We start from the raw sequence: 18,069 nt of genomic DNA, 5'->3' as shown, positions 1-18,069 counted from the left end.
AGACGACCCACAGATCTCATAACTGCCTCGGTTTATTGAACCTTTTTAATTTGCAGGTTTTTAACAGGTTTCTTCTTCTCCGAGATCAATGACAAATACAACTTGTATACATAATTCTGCTGGATGCTGGCAACAGAAAAGACAAGAAATGAAAGGTTTTAACTTACACTATATGAGCTACCTGTTTCCTTCTTGGAAATGTGAACTCCTATTACCTTGATAGTCAAAGGCTATCAAGGCTTGATGTGGGTGGGATTAAATATCAGTGCAAAATAGCTATGTGCTATGGCAAGCTGGGTAAGGAACCTGTGTACTATGGAAAAACCGAGCCATTTAAAGTGATTAACTGTACCTGCAATGTCCTTTCCATACTGGGACAGGTCAGTATGAAAATTTCAGCTGCAGTTGTGATTCCCTAAAAGTCATCAGTTTGTTCATTAGATTACTGAAAACTTTTTCAATCATCTCACATGAAGCCCACAACTTTCAAGCATGATTACATGAAGTGCAAGATAAAGCAAAAAAAAGGTTTAAAAAAATGTTTACAGTGCAACTGGGGGGGAAAAAAATGGAAAAACCATTAGAGTAAGATTGGAGACAGTTTGAAAAAGAAGTTAGCACTACAGTTAACTTGCAAGACATCCAAATAAAACTCCTGTGAAGATATTGAAAGAATCAAGCCAAAGGTATTATCTATTAATGCAATAAATTATGAAAAACATCCAAGATGTAGGAACTATATATCAGTACTGGTCAAAGAAGCACATCTAGACCAATGATATGAAAAGTTGTGACACTGCAATTAACCGACATGAAACACACACATATATTGGTTTCAGTTGGCATTGTGTGTAGTCAATCTTGTCCTTACATACACATACATTGTCTCATTAATAAATGTCCCATTCATGGCTAAAATTAACCATTCATTTCTGTAGCTGCTGGAATGTGAACGAATTTGAATTCCAGCTGGTCACACGCCCATCACAAACAAGACAAACAAGCCATCAACTGACAGTTTAGTCCAATTAAAAAAAAGACACTACTTAAAATGACCTGCTATGTTGTTTCTAACACTATCACTATTCTATTGTCAACATTATACACTTACAACCTTTAAACGCCAGAACAAATCTGTATTTCAGTTGGCATAGATTAAAAAATACTGTGGTGTTCAATTTGGTGTAAGAGCACTGATAACATATTACTATTGTTCATGACAGTGTCATGAATGTACAGCAGGCCTGATTATGTAGTGTTAATGTCAATATGAGTCAGATGGTACATTAAAAACAGTATTATTGTCAATATTCACTTAAAAAAAATTCTTAAAAGGAATATTCCAGTGTTTTTAAAATTGACCTATCTAGTTACTGAATCTGTAGCATCTGGTTGGTATCTTCTGTATGACTTAAAACATGCTGGAAACCTAAGGACAGTTATTGCAAGGATTTCTCAACTGCCTTTAGGCTTCTATTGTAAGTGTGCTTTGAGTCAAATCTTTTTTTGTTGTTCTTTTCTAAGTAGACAGATTAGATTAGATAGAAATCGACTTAAATATGCTGGAGTGTTCCTTTAAGAGCTATTCAAATGCTGGAATGTTTGGTTCTGAAACAATAATTTGAATACAGTACAAATGTTTATCATTTGTAACCATGGACAAGGTTGTCCACCATGTGGGACACAACAGAGTCAATGAGGAGACATTAAACATATGAAAGTGGTAAAGTATATCATTTGGGAGCCTTGTGGATATACATGCAAATACAAAAAAAACCAAAAAAAAAAACCACACAAGGACAAGAATTGTGGCACCCTTTCACTAGTTATGTCTTCAATATGTCTTGCATTGTCATTCTCTCTATTTACTGAGAGTCCCATTTCATACATTCTGTGACCCTGTTTATGGAATTTGGTCACTTTCATGAGGTGAGCAACATTACACTGAATGTAACAGAGAGAGAAAACCAAAATAGCTACATCCAAGACTTTAAAACACAATTTTATAGTCCGGCATATTTTACCATTTCAGATGGCTCACCCACAGTTAGTTCTGGCTCATTTTAAAGCATGTGGAGACAGCTACTTGAGCTCTTTGGTGACTCCACAGACAGAATGGAAAGACTGGAGTTAAGCTGTTCACCCATTCAGGTGGTTGCTACTGGTTCCTCTCCTCTGTGTGTGTGTGTGTGTGTGTGTGTGTGTGTGTGTGTGTGTGTGTGTGTGTGTGTGGTCTGTCAAGGCTGGTGGTTGGTCCCATGGACTTCAGTTTCTTGGGAAGTTCAGAAGTAGAGAGCTGGTTCACTGCTGAAGTCTGAGAGCGAGGAGCTGTCTGCAGGCGTCAACTGAAGAAGAAGCCAGGCAGTGCAAGTTTTAAAAAAGTCCTCACAGCCATTTTATATCCCATAATACAAGTGTTTTCACTTAATGGGCATTAGGACCTTTACGTACTGTGTTAAACTGACTTACCATGACTTCCTCCGACATGTTGGTTCTCTGGGAATTGGCATCCCCCAGGTGTGAAGCGCCATCAAGCTTGTGTTCCTGCCAGGCAGTGAATTCCACAGAGTGCTTTGGAGTATAGCTAGACAGATCTGGAGACACAAAACATGTTAACAGAATTGCATCAAAAGAATAATAAAAAAAAAAAATAACACAACAACAGTAATAACTGGTAGGTAGCAGTTGGAACAGCACTTTTAAGAATCGGTGCAGGAAAGAACAAAACTGAGGAGACAGAAAACTGTCTTCATTGCTTTTATTGTTCTCTCAGCATATTTGTCCAGCAAGTGGCAACACTGAGCAAAGCCATCTCTGTGTATCATTATGCTCCCGACAGCTGGTTACCAACTCCTTTTTAATACTGTTCTAACTTTAATGGATACAGGCATCACAACAACATTCACCCTGCAACAGTGGTACCCCCAAGGCTCCGAACACAGAGCTCTCCCAACAGAAAATTCCTTTTAGCCCTCAAGCATATAATCAGCCCAAGCCAAGTTTCCTGCCCAACTCATCCATCACTCCTGCACTGCACTGCACTCCTTTCCTCCATCTTCTTTCCATCTGACGCTCTTCCTCTCATTCTTTTTCACTTCCTTGCTGTCTCTCTACTGAGCTCACCAGTGCTGCTGGAGGTGGGAGGTGTGGTGGGGCTGGAAGTGTAGCTGGGCCGGGGAATATGGATCTTTTCCATGCCGATCCCTCCTTCTGCCTCTCCTTCTCCTTCTCTTCCTCCCTCTTCCTCCTCCTCTCCACTGTCCCAAATGCTGCTCTCAGATGGGTACTCGAAGGTGCTCTGCAGGCTGGACTCATTGAAGGAGATCTTCAGCTGCAGAGAAATGTCAACAGTGTCACCCCGAGTTGGGCCAGGTTCCTGGCATGAGGAACAGAGTACCAGATTTCACCTTGTCAAATGTGAGGCCTCAAAATCAATATGTTATAATATTCAACACATGGGTCATATTAATTTTGTAAAATACACTTTGGTTTGATTCAAAAGCTGAATATCTGATATTTGTTCTTAAACAGTTATACCTCAAAATATGCACTTAGAAAAATAGTCAGACAGGACCCAGTTTCCTAAAATGATAGTGTCTCAAAGTTTTTAAGTCTCAAATGTTTTTGTCCATGTGTTGCACTTGTTGGGGGATATGGAGGTGACCCAAAAATGCTTGCAGGCCAAACCAGACTGGTTAAAACCACCGCAACCATGGAGACAAAATAGGCCTCAGTCCGGTCCACCACATGGCCCCAAAATATGGCTCATTATGTAACTGGCCACAATAATGGTGTCTAAGGGCAGAAAACCCTGGAGCAAACTCCAGTACAGCAAGCACTCAAACCTTTCTATTCTCCTTTCACTTCCACTGAGAAACTCTAATGAGTGTTTATCACCAGGTCCTTCATTAGCCAAGGTTCAATGTAATCTCAGATCAGTTCCTTCTACCTAATTGTGACCATATCGGACTGCCCAGACCCTGGCTAGAAAGTAGACTGATATGGAAGGGGATTTTCTTTTTTTACTTATTGCAATTTACTTATTGTAATATGTAACACTATAGCTTATCTGAGGCATCATTTAAGCAGTAGTGGTTTCAACTAAGCCCTATTGATTAGAATAATGTAATTATCATATGCTCATAAACATGACCTATACATGAGCTGCCACAGAGGATGTTATATGAACCAAGCAAACTTTTCCAGACAGTGCCCCACTTCCTTAATCACTGGTGAACCCTGTGTGAATGCCCTGCTCTGAATCTGCTCTCATCTCCATCACAAAGTCTTAAATGTAATGTATGCCATACCAGCCTACCAGGAAAACAATCAAACATATACCACCACCATATCCAGCACTCTGTTCTCATTGGGATAACGAAACACTTTTCTTAGAAGACGTTTCTTACAGATGTTCCTCATACCATGTGATTAGTATTCATAACATTAGTTTAAAAAAAAAAAAAAAAAAAAAAAAATGTATGCTGCTGAAAAATCTGTTTCTCTTCTAGTGATACAGATTTGCTGAGCTGTATCAGCCTGCAGCATGGTGCTGGGTTTGCAGCCAAAAGTGTTTCTTGCAGTAAAGTCACATGCTCCATCACACATTATTTGAATAGAAGGCTAGTGCCATTAATAGCTAATCTCAGGGCAATGCCAGAAGAATCTAAAAAAAACAAAAAACAAACTAATAAAGATTACTGTAAAGTGCACTACGATGTGGAAAATTATGCTTAACAGTTCAAATTTAGTAGAAATTAACTGTAGCAGTAGTTGTAAATTAAAGCAGATGACCACAGGGTTTGTCTTCATAAAATAAAAGCCAAGCTTTGTCAAAGTCATTAATTATATATATATATTGAGTACTCATATAGATTCCTACAGAGGTAACTGGAACATGTTTGTGATGTGTTGTTATTGGTCTACCTTTGATACTGAGCCTTTACATGAAATATGAAAGCGGTAACTGAGGTAATTGTCTGCCATGCTTGACTTGTAAGTGTTAGGTATTGTAATTCACTGGTGATGGATGGGAATGTAGCACCTTATCTAATGAAAAAGGTGTTTATAGTGGAGTTTCTCAAGGAAGTGCTCTGGGTCCACTTAAGTTGTTGTTATTATTATTGTATAATAATGGTAGAAAGGCAGCCTGTAATTTGTTCCCATATTTAGGTTATTTAGTCCTGTTAAGTGTCATGCAAGTCACCAAAAACCTTTTTCTATGCATAGGAGAGACAGACCTATAATGGCCAGTGTGAGGTCACCACCCTACAGTAACTAAGATCCAATCACACACATGCACAATATACATGCACACCCAGATTTTGCATGTTCCATCCTTCACACCCAGTGCCCTCCCCTGACCATGAAAGGCAGTATCATTCAAGTATGAATGAATCCTCTTACACAGGAGACAGCAACAGAAAAGCGATTCAAACCAAAAATTCATCTCTACCAACACACACTTACATAAACACACACTTACCTACACGCCCTACAGGCCTCATCTGAATAGACACACAAGCACATTAATAGAACCTTGAGTCACATGGAGATTTCTCACTGTTACCGATACAGAATAACGGCTCCGCTTTGTTTTTCCAATAATACTTTTGCTTATTGCCTTGCCAACAATAGGTGTGGATGTTTATGACATAATTAGATTTAATATGTAGTGTACATTAACTGGAAAGATCCATTCAGGCCATGATGCACAAGTCACAAGTTCCACTGATACAGTATTTCTTCATTATTTCTCAGCTACACTTGAAAAAGAAATTAAAATGTACACTCAGTACATGTGAACACTCAGTACAGTATCTAAATCTTATGAGCTCGGGTCAGATAAAGGGCTCAAAATATAGCCAACATAACTTTATATATATTATATTACATTTTATTAAATGCCATAAAATGAATAAACACTTTTTATTATCCCACTTTTTCAATGTATAAACAAAGGGGAGAGAAAATACTCAAATCTGTTAAATATAAAATAATGAAACATGAAAAATAGACCCTATTAAACCACTGTTTAAAGTTGACTCACATGACACAAAACAATGAGGCTATGATAACACAAGCAGTATTACACACTTCAATTTCTGTCATGGTGTTTCTGCACTCCCTCCGCAGTACCTATTTTTGCATTCACCATATGAGCTGAGTGTGTTTGCCCCCAAATGCTCCCCTCTCTTCCTCTTGACCCTAACACACACACACAAGCAGAAAGTCTTGCTGAATTATGGCCCCTTTTGGCAGAACACTGATGCGGAAGCTAGTGTGTGAGCACTGAAGATTCACAGTCAGCCTAGAGCATATGCCTGTGTGCGCACGTTTGTGTAAGGTGGGGGGAGGGGTGGGTGTGGTGAGGCTTGTTAACCCTTTTCATTGAGCTATGGGGCTGTCTGACCAGATGCCTGATTAAGAGCTTAATCTGCTGTTTGAGGGTTAATATTAGAAATCCCATAGCATCCACACAAACACAAACAATTAAATAATAACTAGCAACCTACAGTAATTCCACCATGATGCAATGAACAAAAAAGCCAAGTGCTGCTTCAGCTGTAGGTACAATGTTATGTCGTATGTTAAGTTGTTATAAGCAGGTGTGCTGTTGTAAAAATTGCGTCTTTAGGCTGCGATTAAATTGCATCCATCTCTGAATCCATTTGCGTCTGTCTGTCTGTCTTTGATTAATTACGGAAACACTGGAATAAGGTAATGGAAGAAATAAATCTAATTCATATACCAGTACACGCATGCACATTTTCTCCAAAATAAATGCAACCCACATCTTCCTCTGCTGCAACACCACCAAAAGCCAGAGCTTTTCTAATACGCACCATGATTACGCAATTTAATCTATCTAAAGTAGAACGTGAAGATCATGTCAGTAGTTTTAAGGAATGACTGACCAGATGCAACATCAACACTTCCTCTTGCTCTCTCTGCCCAACCAGCGGAGTGTGTGTGTGTGTGTGTGAGAGAGAGAGATGTAGGTGTCTCCAAGTTATCAGTCAAGACGACAGCGCTACACAGGACAACAGGTCTGACTATGCATTCAGAAGCTGAGTGAGCTGTGTGCTCACGAGAGAGCAAGATGACCCACAGCCGCCTGTTTTATTTGGCGGCAGACAGAGGGACTGCTTCTTAGTAACACTGAATGAATGAGTAACCTACATTGTGCGTTGAAATGTTGGCCTGCCTGGTCATCCACAAAGTACATCTAGTTTGTGGATTCAGCTTCCTGGCTAAATTCATTTAGGTAGGCACAAGGGATTAGAAAGTTGTCCAAAAGAGAAATAAAAAGAACTAGAGAATGAGAGAGAGAGAGAGAGAGAGAGAGAACACCAATCTCTTTCTTATTCAGGATTTTTAATGATAGGATAGAATGGCTATGGCCTCTTTTGCTGGGCTACTGGCACCATGGATATATATGAGAGAGAGAGAGAGAGAGAGAGAGAGAGAGAGAGAGAGGAGAGAGGGATACTAGGAGGAGGAAGTAAAAAATATTTGATATTTGAGAGGTTATGGGGAAAAACACAAAACATGAGCATTTACATTTACAATTTACAATCATTTACAATTTACAATCATTTACATTTTACATTTACATTTATGACATTTAGCTGACGCTTTTATCATATTCACCACAACACACAGTTAGTATCGAGTGTTTCTGTCAGCACCCTCCCATGTGAGAATCATGCAAGGCCTACAAGCTCATTTCAATAGAATTTGCATTTTGGTTTAAATAGACCTGTGTGGCTACAAACAAATAACCATATGCTCCCATATTCATGCATACCCAACACAGACTAAAAAGATTAATATTAAATGTGGCTCTTAGCCATTATATATTGTTTTAGGTTACATCCAAATTGTCCAATTTAATTGCGTCTCCCTACAAATAATACAACACTGAAATTATTTTATATCTTTCTCTCATTCTCAGTCAAACTCATATTCAAATAGGATCTTTTAATGTTCAAAATACTCAGGGAGTGACGTCAAAACACGCCATCACCTTCATTTACCTCCACACTTTCTCCTGCATCTCACACACACACACACATACACACACACACTGAATTATACATGACAATGACCGTGGTGCTTTGGAGTCTGAATTCTAATTACATTGACTACATTGTGGGAGCCATAATGGTGTCTGTGTGACAAGGACAGAGAGACCCACGCACAGACATGCAAACACACACTAACTAAATAGAATTACACAACAACAGGCACATAAGAGCATTTAAGCATTTAAGATCACTTAATTACCTGTAGTTCAACAGCCACCATAATACCACATACATACACCTTTGCATGCAAGGACACATACACATTAATACACTTGGTGCAGTGTACCAGTTAGTGGAAGTAAGTGGCAGTGAGTGTGTGAGTGTAAGTGTGCCTTGCCTGTAACAGCTCTGGCTGTGTGCCATGCTGGAGGACACACCAAATGAGGGCCAGGGTGACAGAGGAAGACAGAGAGAGAGCGAGAGCGAGAGCGAGAGAGAGAGAGAGAGAAAGATGGATTGGGTGCAGGGTGGGGGGTGGGTGTTTGTGTAGCTTGTGTTGGTCAGAGTAGTCGGTGCAGCTAGAGTTGGCCATTGTAGCTGGTGTTGGATAGTGTAGTCAGTGTAGCTAGTGTTGGTCAGTGTAGCTGGTGTTGAGTGTAGTACGTGTAGCTGGTGCTGCTCAGTGTAGCTGGCGAACAATCATGGTCAGTGTGAGGACCTGGGGCTAAGGAGATTTCTCACTAGTGAATAATTAAACATGGTGGACCTTCACACCTGTGACCTAATTCAGACAGGAAGAACACTACAGGCACATCGACAACATCTTCCTGCGTGGGAGTGTTCATGTGTTTAAGAACATGAAACATCCTCTTATGTGTGGAAAAACATGGATATGCAGTCCCCAAAAGTCACAGGATCACATGAAGCCACAAAATTAAAACTAATATCAAAATCAAATTTACACATCATAATTTTAACATAATTACTGTGTAAGCCAAGTTTGGATTTAATAATATGAGATAATATTAAAATACAAAGAGTGGGACATGAGAGGAATCTTACAGGATTAATTACAAATATTTCTGGAATCAGACTATGAAGTTCTTCTCCGTGGAACAACATGTTTGAGGGTTATGCATTAGAACTTTCTATGCTCGTTTGGCGACTACAACCTACAAGCCAAATATTTAGCCATCTCAATACAGCACAAAGTTATCATCGGTAAGTGTTATGGTATTACCGCTAACCTCCTCTCCCTGCCAGCTACATCAGCAAACCTTGAGAGAGTTGACCGAATGAATGTGTTCACTCAGACTAATCATCACACACATGCAGATGTGTGGGATGGCACCCACAGCCACGCGGAAGACACACACACGGAAGATGTCTCCGTCACCTCCAGAATGCCCTGTTCAAACTGCACTAGTCTTGCCAATGTGTAAAATTAAACCTCTGCTCAAATGCACAGTGACACACCCTCCTCTAAGCCATTACAACGAGCAAAGGGCAGCACACGGAGATGTGCAGGAAGAAAAACTTCAGTGTTGAGCTTCTTCTGTAATGCAAAGCCTTATAAGGAATCATGTTACCAGGCACAATTGCACACCCGTGAGATCCCAGTCGTTTTGAACAATCCCTTACTCTTGTGACAAGTGTATTTTATGGTTATCCATGTGACATTGTTTGCTCACAAAAGTAAAAAGCCATGTACAAAATAATGAGGACTGTACTTCTGTAGCTAATATGCTTCACATGACAGGAACCACCTCCCAAGAGGATCTCATATGTACCCACATTTCAGACATCTTTAAATCCAAAATAAAAATGTGCCTCAAGTAAGTGTGAAGCTATGCACTGCACTGCACTTTTCTTTCTGAAGGATTTCTTTCATCCTTTAATCCTCGAGAAGCATTTGTTATTCTCTTTTAAACAGTATTTATCATGTTAAGTTCCTTCAAGTGTGTTTATCCTCATCTATGCTATACAAATAGACTTGTCTGGCCTAAAAACACTGACCAACACTACTGATTCCGAAATACTGCTCCACATTACTCGGCAAAATGATAAGCTTGATGCTCATAAGGCTAATAATAGCGCCGAATCACAAGGATAAATCCACAAAGACAAATTAAACGGTTCGACTGCATCAAGTACAAATAACACAAGCCTGAGAGAACAGCAAAGCTCACCACATTTGAGAGGAAACGCAGCAGGGCCTGAAAGATCGCAAGCACACACCCACAACTGCGCACACATGCCCGATTAGGAGGTACCTCTTTATGTTTTAATAACAGCTCACACAATGAGATCGTAACCTCAGAGGCGGCCAGCGCCTGCACCCTCAGAACCCTTCTCATGAAGGCCTCCAAGATCACTGGGCTCATTGCTCCTCAGTGACAGAGATGAATTATGTTTGACTGAGTTTCAAGTTTCATCATCTTATGTAATGAAAGCTCTAATCCCAATATAAGTCATAAAAGTATATATTCTACACAAGTTTAAATATATGACATTTTACTACTGTATTAATGGTCTTTCCTATCACAGCTCCTACCTCTAAAGCTCTACTAGGTCAATACAAACAAAATGTAAAATGCAGGAAATGTATTTTCAATTGTGGAACATAACCAACAGCATATTACAGGCTATAGGCCATAGATTATGTAAATTTCTTATAACACAAGCAAACCATGAGGTGCAGTGGAAAACTCTGGTTAATCTGCACGGTGACGTTAATCTGCATTGTGATGTGACAAAGGCCTGGATCACAGAACTGAGCGACTCAAAGGAAGATAAGCTTCATCACATCCTCCCTTTGCCACCTCCTCGTCGTCTTTCTCGGCCGTGGGGCCCTCGCGTGAAAGCGAGCAAGCTTTAAGTACGTCAAAGGATGCCTCATCCCACACCACTTTTCTGTGTGAAACTACTGCATCACTGGCCACTTCTGGTTTTACTTTCCTTACTGGTAGCATTCCCCCCCCATCAGGCCCTCTAGGGAACCTGGCCTTCCAACAGCATGCATTCTCACAGACAACGGGCACGTTTCATGGGCCGCTCAAGCATCTTCGAGGGTCATAAAATATCCATGCAGGAGCTGCAAAGTCCAAATAAGATCATTCGATATTGCTCAGGCAGCCCAGAAAAGCAAACAGCGTGTGAAGCAATCAGGCCATAAAACTGCTGTCTTCCCTTCTAGTGCATGGAGTGTGTAGAAAAGCCAACTAGGCCAATGGATAAAGAGAACTACTGGAAGCAGAAAGGCTGTCCAAAAGCATGCGCTGACCTGTTTCCCCGATTCCAAACAAACTGCGCACTCTCGAAGTCACCACAAAATACCTGGATCTACCCCAAGCGTCTGACCAGAAAACAACCTGGACAGGGATGAAACAGTAGCTGAAAGGAAGAGAACAACAACAACAAAACAGGATGGCCACAGAGCAGAAACTGCAGTCATCTCAGATGAGCGCAACAACAACAATGGTGCACAATGAGGGAGCATAGCAGGTGACAGGCTTTGGACATGTTGTACCTGTTTAGTCGGAGCAGCTTGGGCATCAGAGAGAGGCGAGGCAGGCGAGGCAGATTACAGCTTGGAGGGATTAAAGAGAGCCAGCCTTCAGGCCTCTGTTCCATCAGCAGTTATTAAACAGGACTGGGCTGATTCCTTTCGGCTGAGGCACAAACGCCTCAACAATGGTGCACAAAGAGGGAGCCAAAGCCAAAACGTTCGCAGGTCTGAGATTCTAAAGTGCTCCCCATTATAAAAAAGAAGCGTGTGAATACAATCAGGTATCTATGTTTGTAATGAGAATTTGATAGCTGTTTGATAGCTCCCTTTATGAGAACTAAGACAGATCCCTGTTAAGTGTCAATTCTGAAGTTCGTGGCATTAACATTCATGTCTGCATTGCAATGTTACTTAAAAAAGTTAAACTACTTTTACAATCTGCAGTCATGTTCCAGTCAACATGTACTAGGCACACAAAAGGGGTCAACTTTGCAACTGCTGTCCTCCTATCAAACCATAAACCATCTGGCAAAATCCACAAAAATCCAGGGGGGAATACTATAAAACCCAGTAGCATGGTGCCTGTTGGAAGATTCCCCTGTGCTACTTCAAGTTTTCATAACACATGACTTATCACCTGATCCCACACCGCAAGAGCAGCAGTGAAGTTTCTGTTCAATTATAGTTTGAGGAAGTGCTCAGCCCATGAGCCGCTGTCATCTCCGTTAAAAAAGGCAAAGTATATACCCAAATAGTGTCTTGCATTATTCTGTATTAACTTCTCAGCTACTTTCTACCTCTGGTGACCGCTGTCCTTTACAGCCAAATCCAAGGGCTCAATTTGATGAAATGACGAGGTCAATAAACCTCAAATGTAAACCCATTAACCTGAGGCATAAGAGTAGGTCTTAGTGAAGCAGTGGTCAATAAAATTACCATTTCATCTAATAATGTAAAGAAGCACTTTGAAAAGAACCAAGTTGTTTCAGTTATTTCTGTGTTGTCTCACAGTGTTTGGCATAGGCTGCAGACTTAGTCATTTTTGTGAAATATGCTTTGCTTGAATACACTGATCTGACAATAGTACAACTATAAGCCATGCACACTGACTGCAAGATCACATTTTCTTCTCAAAATAAAAAGTGCATGAAAGGAAAAGTGATCAGGTATGAGGCAAAGACACCCTCCTGAAATTTAAAAGGGGAGTTATACAACAAACACAGTGTGATGTGCATGATGTGCGTTCTTATGTTACAAAAATCACAAAGTACTATCTGACGGAACACATCACTCTAATCAATCAAATGTGGATAAAATGACTGAATTCATGTTTTACCTTCTTTCCAATGGAGCCGGTCTTAGACAGACAAGAGCGTCCCAGGGAGAGGTAGCCCCCGATCACCTCTATTTCTTCCACAGCAGGATAGCGCTTCTTTAGCAGGGTGCCCAGCTGGGCGCAAGAGGCCTGCGGGGTGGAGGGCGAGTCCTGGCCCTCTACAGCAGGTTCCTGGGCCTCGGGCGAGCCAGGCTGGGGCTCAGACCTGTGCTTTGGGATGACCGTAAAAGTGTTCCCCTTCCTTCTCTGTACCACAGGGCTGGGGTAGGGCGGCACAGGATCCACCACAACATCGTCAATGTTAGTGATGGGCAGTTTCTCGGCAGAGGGTTCAGGCTCAGGGGATGAGGGTGATTTGGTGAGTGGATCAGGCGATGGGGCTGAGGGATCACAGGTTGGGACAGCTGGGCTGGGCTCAGCCGAAGGTTCCGTTTTGGCTGGCACTGGTGGAGTAGGGGTCTCTGCTACCTTTTCCTTGAGCTGAGTGGGTGTGGCAGGAGTTGGCACTGAGGTCGATGGAGAAGGCACGCCCGCCGTTGGGTGCGGGGAAGCAGGCGGCAGGACAGAAATAGATGGTGCTGTGCTGCCAAGTGATGAAGTGGCTCCATGCCGCTTGGGGACAACCGTGAAGGAGTTGCGGGACTGCAAGCGGAGGTTGGCAAGGGCACGGGCCTGGAGGTCACCGGCAGGAAGAGCGGACAAATCCGGCCGAGGGGAGGGACGGATATCAAAGCTGGGTGACAAGGGGGGAGAGGTGGGGCTCATCGAATTTTCGGCACACGCATGGTGGCTCTCTGGAGAGCATGGCACCTTGGCTTTGGAAGCTCCATCGGTGTTGTCCCAGTCTCTCTCTCTCACGGGCTTGGTTGAGGATCTCTCTGCCTCCTCTTTGGGATTAACAGTCACACCGCAGCCCCCACTTACCTCAAAACGGCGTCGGAAGGAAGAGACTAACTGGGGAGATCCAGAAATAGGGCTGCTACTGGCCAACTCGCTAGGAGAGTCAGGCGGTTTTGTTTTCGAAGACTGGTTATTCTGGAAGACCAGTGCTGGTTGGCTATGCGGAATGTGAACAGGAGAGCCAGGCTGTGGGCATGACGCACATTTTGGCACCACATCTGACTGAGGTTTCTGTCTGGGACTTGACCTGACAGGACTAGAGTCCAAGTCTAGAAGGTTTTCTGAGCTACGAGATTTCCCTTGCAATTTGCCATAATTCCTGTCAAATTTCTGTAGCATACGACTCACCCTGCCATGTCCTTCCCCCAGGTCAGCGAGCTCAGAAACCGGACGACCCAACGTGCTCAAATTTTCTTCGCTTTTACTAAGCACAGTATCATAAACGACCACTTCTTTCGCACGTATCTCAGTAACCGGGCTACCTCTCCGGTCTAATAGGTCATTGAGAGAGCTGTATCCTCCAACAATTCCGTTATGCAGCAGGTTTGAAGCATGCTTTAACCCACCGCCTTCCGGGAAGTATTCGTGGTCGGATTCGATAATGATAATGTTCTCGGCGCGGATAGTCCGTATTCCAGGAACGCTACCATATAATTCTAAAATGTGCTGCACCGGACGAGCTGCATGTTCTCGCTCCTGTCGCTTTTTGCGCTCTTTTTCCAGTTTGATGAAGGGGTTTTCCTGCAGCGGACCCAAGCTCTCTTGTAGAACAAGGCTCTCCTGCGCTCCGTTGTCCCTTGCCGTATTCTCCATTGATGTTGTTCTGTCGTTAGGGTCCATGGCCGACCAGGGGTCTTTTGTTTTCACTGGTGACATATCCGGGGATGTCGGGGTAACTGAACGCTTTCCAGCAAAGTGCTGGCTGGCAGGCATAATGGTATAGGTCCTGTTAGAATTAACATTGGTAACATCATCCTTACTTTTGGAGCCGCTATTCCCTGTTACCTCACCATTAACCCGAGATGATACGGAGTCGACACCTGCCCCAGACCCGCCGCCTTTCGCTTTCCTCCGCTCAAGGATCTCCCGTTTCCAGGCCGGCATCCTCGGGCTGTCCTGCCCGGCCTCTTGGCGAAGCACACCAATGTCCCCACTCGACATTACGAGAGAAATCAGATATCAGGGACCTTGGGAAACCGCGTGAGAGCTGGAACGAAACGGTGACCTCTCTCGCCGTAGTCTACTTGGAGCGCTGCTCCTATTCGCACGCGTACATCTTTCTCGCTCCGGCAATGTTTCTTGCATGATACCTCCGACTACAGACAACACCCCGCCCTCTGATCTGTAAGCAAGAACGTCATCCTTTATTGTTGCTAACTGCGCTGCAAAAATCCGCCTCATTTGGTCATGTTGCCGTGAGACACGCCCTTTTATTTGCATATCTCCCGCCCACTTTAATAAACACTCCCATTTTCTATTGTGAGTAACTATGTAAATCCTGTCAGTCAAACACACCAAGCCCAACCCTCTTAAAATCGTTTAAGCTTTTCAGTGATTACTTTGTTTATAAACAGTTATATGTGCTTGTACTTGTGCGTGTTGCGAGTAAAATCGACAACAGACCAATAAAATTAGTGTTGGTTATGGGCTATAGAGTAGGCTCGTTTTGAAACAGTAAAGTAAAATCTTATAATCTAAAAATAAAAAATCTTACTAATAGAGAGAGTAAAGCAAACATAATAAACCAGTTAGGAATAGGTCGGGTAAAATAAATGTATTGTGAAAGGTATTTATAAAGGGGATATTTGTCTAATGTCGTGCTGATGTACTGAGGGAAATAATGGCTCACCTTTGTGCTACATTAATAAACGCTGTAAATGTCGGTTGTACTAGAACACGTAAGGTTAAATATTGTACTAGGAAATCAAGAAACTGCTTTAAAGGTGATTTACAATTAAGGCCTATTAGTGGCTGCCTTTTCCGCTTCGGTAGATCGCGTCTTCTTAAATCACTGCGAATTTGATTTTATGTCATAGATAGCTAGATAGATGTTTACATTTTAAAACGTGGGTGTGGTAATGGAGTTGTTGACATTTACAAAAACAATGGACTGTATTAAATGTCAGACTACTATGTTTAAAATGTTCTTACACTTTATTTTACGCAATCTCAAAGTCCAGGGAAAGTTCAAGAATAAAACACAGAAGCGACCTGGTGTTTCTCACTGTAGCCTAATGATTGTTTGACTCAAATATAACCCAAAGATCCTTACAAATATTTGCGTATGAACATTGAAAAGTATGAACCAATATCTAAAAATGGAAACCACAAGTTAGACGTAGCTTACAGTATGCGACACTTCGAGGTACAACTGCTGTACAACTGCTGACTGATGATGCTTATCCTTAATAATTATACAGGTCTGAAGACCGATTACGGTCTTTTCCGTTTAGCAAAAGCTTATTTTATTTTCGGTGTTTGTTATTTTGGTCAGACTACTTAAAAATGTAAAACGTTTTTCAACCCACAACTTATTAATACGTTTGTTTCCCATGTAATAATGCATATGACGATCTCTCAGACTGAATCAGTATAATGGCCTATGCTTCATGAATGAATATTGCCCGTTTTTAACTCAACACTGCTACCTACTGGTCATAAGGGAATTTTCTCTAAGATGTATTCTCCTTCAAAAATTCCTTTCTGATAAACTTGCTTTCAAATTTTCAGGCACAAAATGCATGGGACAAGCTAAAGCTTATATGTTGATCATTTATTTACAATATATACAAAGAATAAAAGGTTATTACACATAAAGAAAGTAACAGCATTCAGAGAGGAAAATAAGACCAAACATTAATCAGCACTTAGGACATCATAAATGAAAAATTGCACATTACTTTAGCATCAGATATGAACGGATACAATGTCATATTTATATGCATGAGCAAGAATCTCATTTAAATTTCTTAGACTCATTAATGTCATCTTCCCCTGCATTCACCTCTGCAACCACTCTTGCCCCAATTTGAACTATGCATGGTGAGCAGATAACAGTCCATGAGGATTCAAGTCCATTGGCCTGTAGGTGGGCCAGAGAACAAGGGTGGCCAATGGTGTGACTCCACTACCATTAATTGACACGGCAGGCGCGAATCATGAGCAGCTGCAGAAGAACGAAGAGCGGAGAGATAATGAGCCCATAGAGTGGGTCACGGGTTTGTTCATGCTCAGCTAGCTTCTGACAGAGCAGTACCTCACACACCAGCTTCAGACTGAGCACAGTGAGAACCCAGAGTAGGCGCAGTACTGCCAGACGCTTCTCCCCTTCCTGGTACAGGCGGATGGATACAATGGCCGTGAAGTAGGTGCTGAGTCCATCAGCAGCGAACAAGGGCACGAACACCAGCCACCAACTTTCAGGGGTCTTCATGTCTACATGGAGGGCCACCAGGATGCTGAAGACCAACAACGCACCCAGGTGAAGGAAGAGCTCAAAGGTGGCAAATCCAAGCCATTGCACCAGCTCACGCAGTGAAAATAGCATGGTTAGATGGGGTTCCTATTGTTTTAATTAGGAATTCAAATGGGATGGAGCCAGCAGGTTAAATGACACCTGTTTTTGGATTTTAAGGGAGGGGACAGCAAAAGCATATAATTCATGTGGGAGTCATGTTAATTTTTGATACATTTTGCTCTGAACACTGGTCATTTTTTTAGCAGCATCGTGAGCTCGCGATGGATATGGCGCTCTAACCATATGCCTTTAATTGCTCTGAGAAGGTGATGAACCGAAACCTATAAATAAAAGAAACCATGGATGAATCATACTATACAAAAGGTCTTAAAACATGTACTCACTGTACAAGACGTTTACAATTCCGTAAATATTCACATTATATTGAAGCTATGTCATCATTCACCATACAGTTCGTACACAGCAAGCTAGGTTATCTAACCTAGCTATTCAGTGGCAATTTGCATGCAGTTTATCCCAGCTAACTTCCAAAAGTACAAACTAGGTTATCTATCTAGTTGGCTACCCAAGCTAACTAGCGGCTAATTTATCAAGCTCTCGGTTCAGCAACAGAACACGCCATCATGCTATCATCTGAATGTGAATGACGGTAACCACTGAAAATATATACAAATGTAATAAGTTATACCTTTTCTTGGCTTACTGACAATATCCGTTTTACTGGATAACGCTGCGTACGTAGCTAGCTGATGTGAGCGCGTTTGAATCAATGACAGCTAAAGCGCTAGCTAGATAACGATAGTAACATACGACGAAA

General features: G+C 41.9%; 2 protein-coding genes across 2 annotated transcripts in view; both read right to left on the bottom strand.

Annotated features, from left to right (window-relative positions):
• Positions 1–14: 14 nt before the first annotated feature.
• On the bottom strand, positions 15–15,264 carry tprn (taperin). The gene is made up of 4 exons (XM_027027341.2): positions 12,875–15,264; positions 3,124–3,331; positions 2,470–2,594; positions 15–2,345 (listed from the first exon to the last, which is right to left on the bottom strand). The coding sequence occupies exons 1-4, from the start codon at positions 14,933–14,935 to the stop codon at positions 2,283–2,285; spliced, it is 2,457 nt and encodes an 818-aa protein (XP_026883142.2). The 5' UTR covers positions 14,936–15,264; the 3' UTR covers positions 15–2,282.
• Positions 15,265–16,526: 1,262 nt separating this feature from the next.
• The window catches only part of tmem203 (transmembrane protein 203), a 1,731-nt gene continuing 188 nt past the window's right edge, over positions 16,527–18,069 (bottom strand). Inside the window, exon 2 of the mRNA XM_027027350.2 lies at positions 16,527–17,572. Coding sequence (XP_026883151.1) covers positions 16,908–17,321 — 414 coding nt within the window. The 5' untranslated portion in view covers positions 17,322–17,572 and the 3' untranslated portion in view covers positions 16,527–16,907. The remainder of the gene's footprint in view (positions 17,573–18,069) is intronic.

This window comes from Electrophorus electricus, chromosome 6, assembly GCF_013358815.1.
Source record: "Electrophorus electricus isolate fEleEle1 chromosome 6, fEleEle1.pri, whole genome shotgun sequence".
Lineage (NCBI taxonomy): Eukaryota > Metazoa > Chordata > Actinopteri > Gymnotiformes > Gymnotidae > Electrophorus > Electrophorus electricus.
The sequence above is the reverse complement of the archived record's forward strand: the minus strand, read 5'-3'. Positions and strand labels throughout refer to the sequence as shown.

Coding starts and splice junctions, on each gene's coding strand:
- tprn (XM_027027341.2), bottom strand. CDS start 14,935: ATGTCGAGTGGGGACATTGGTGTGCTTCGCCAAGAGGCCGGGCAGGAC. Junction 3,332..12,874: donor CCGGCTCCATTGGAAAGAAG/GTAAAACATGAA, acceptor ATTTCTCTGCAG/CTGAAGATCTCCTTCAATGA. Junction 2,595..3,123: donor TCCCACCTCCAGCAGCACTG/GTGAGCTCAGTA, acceptor TTGTGTCTCCAG/ATCTGTCTAGCTATACTCCA.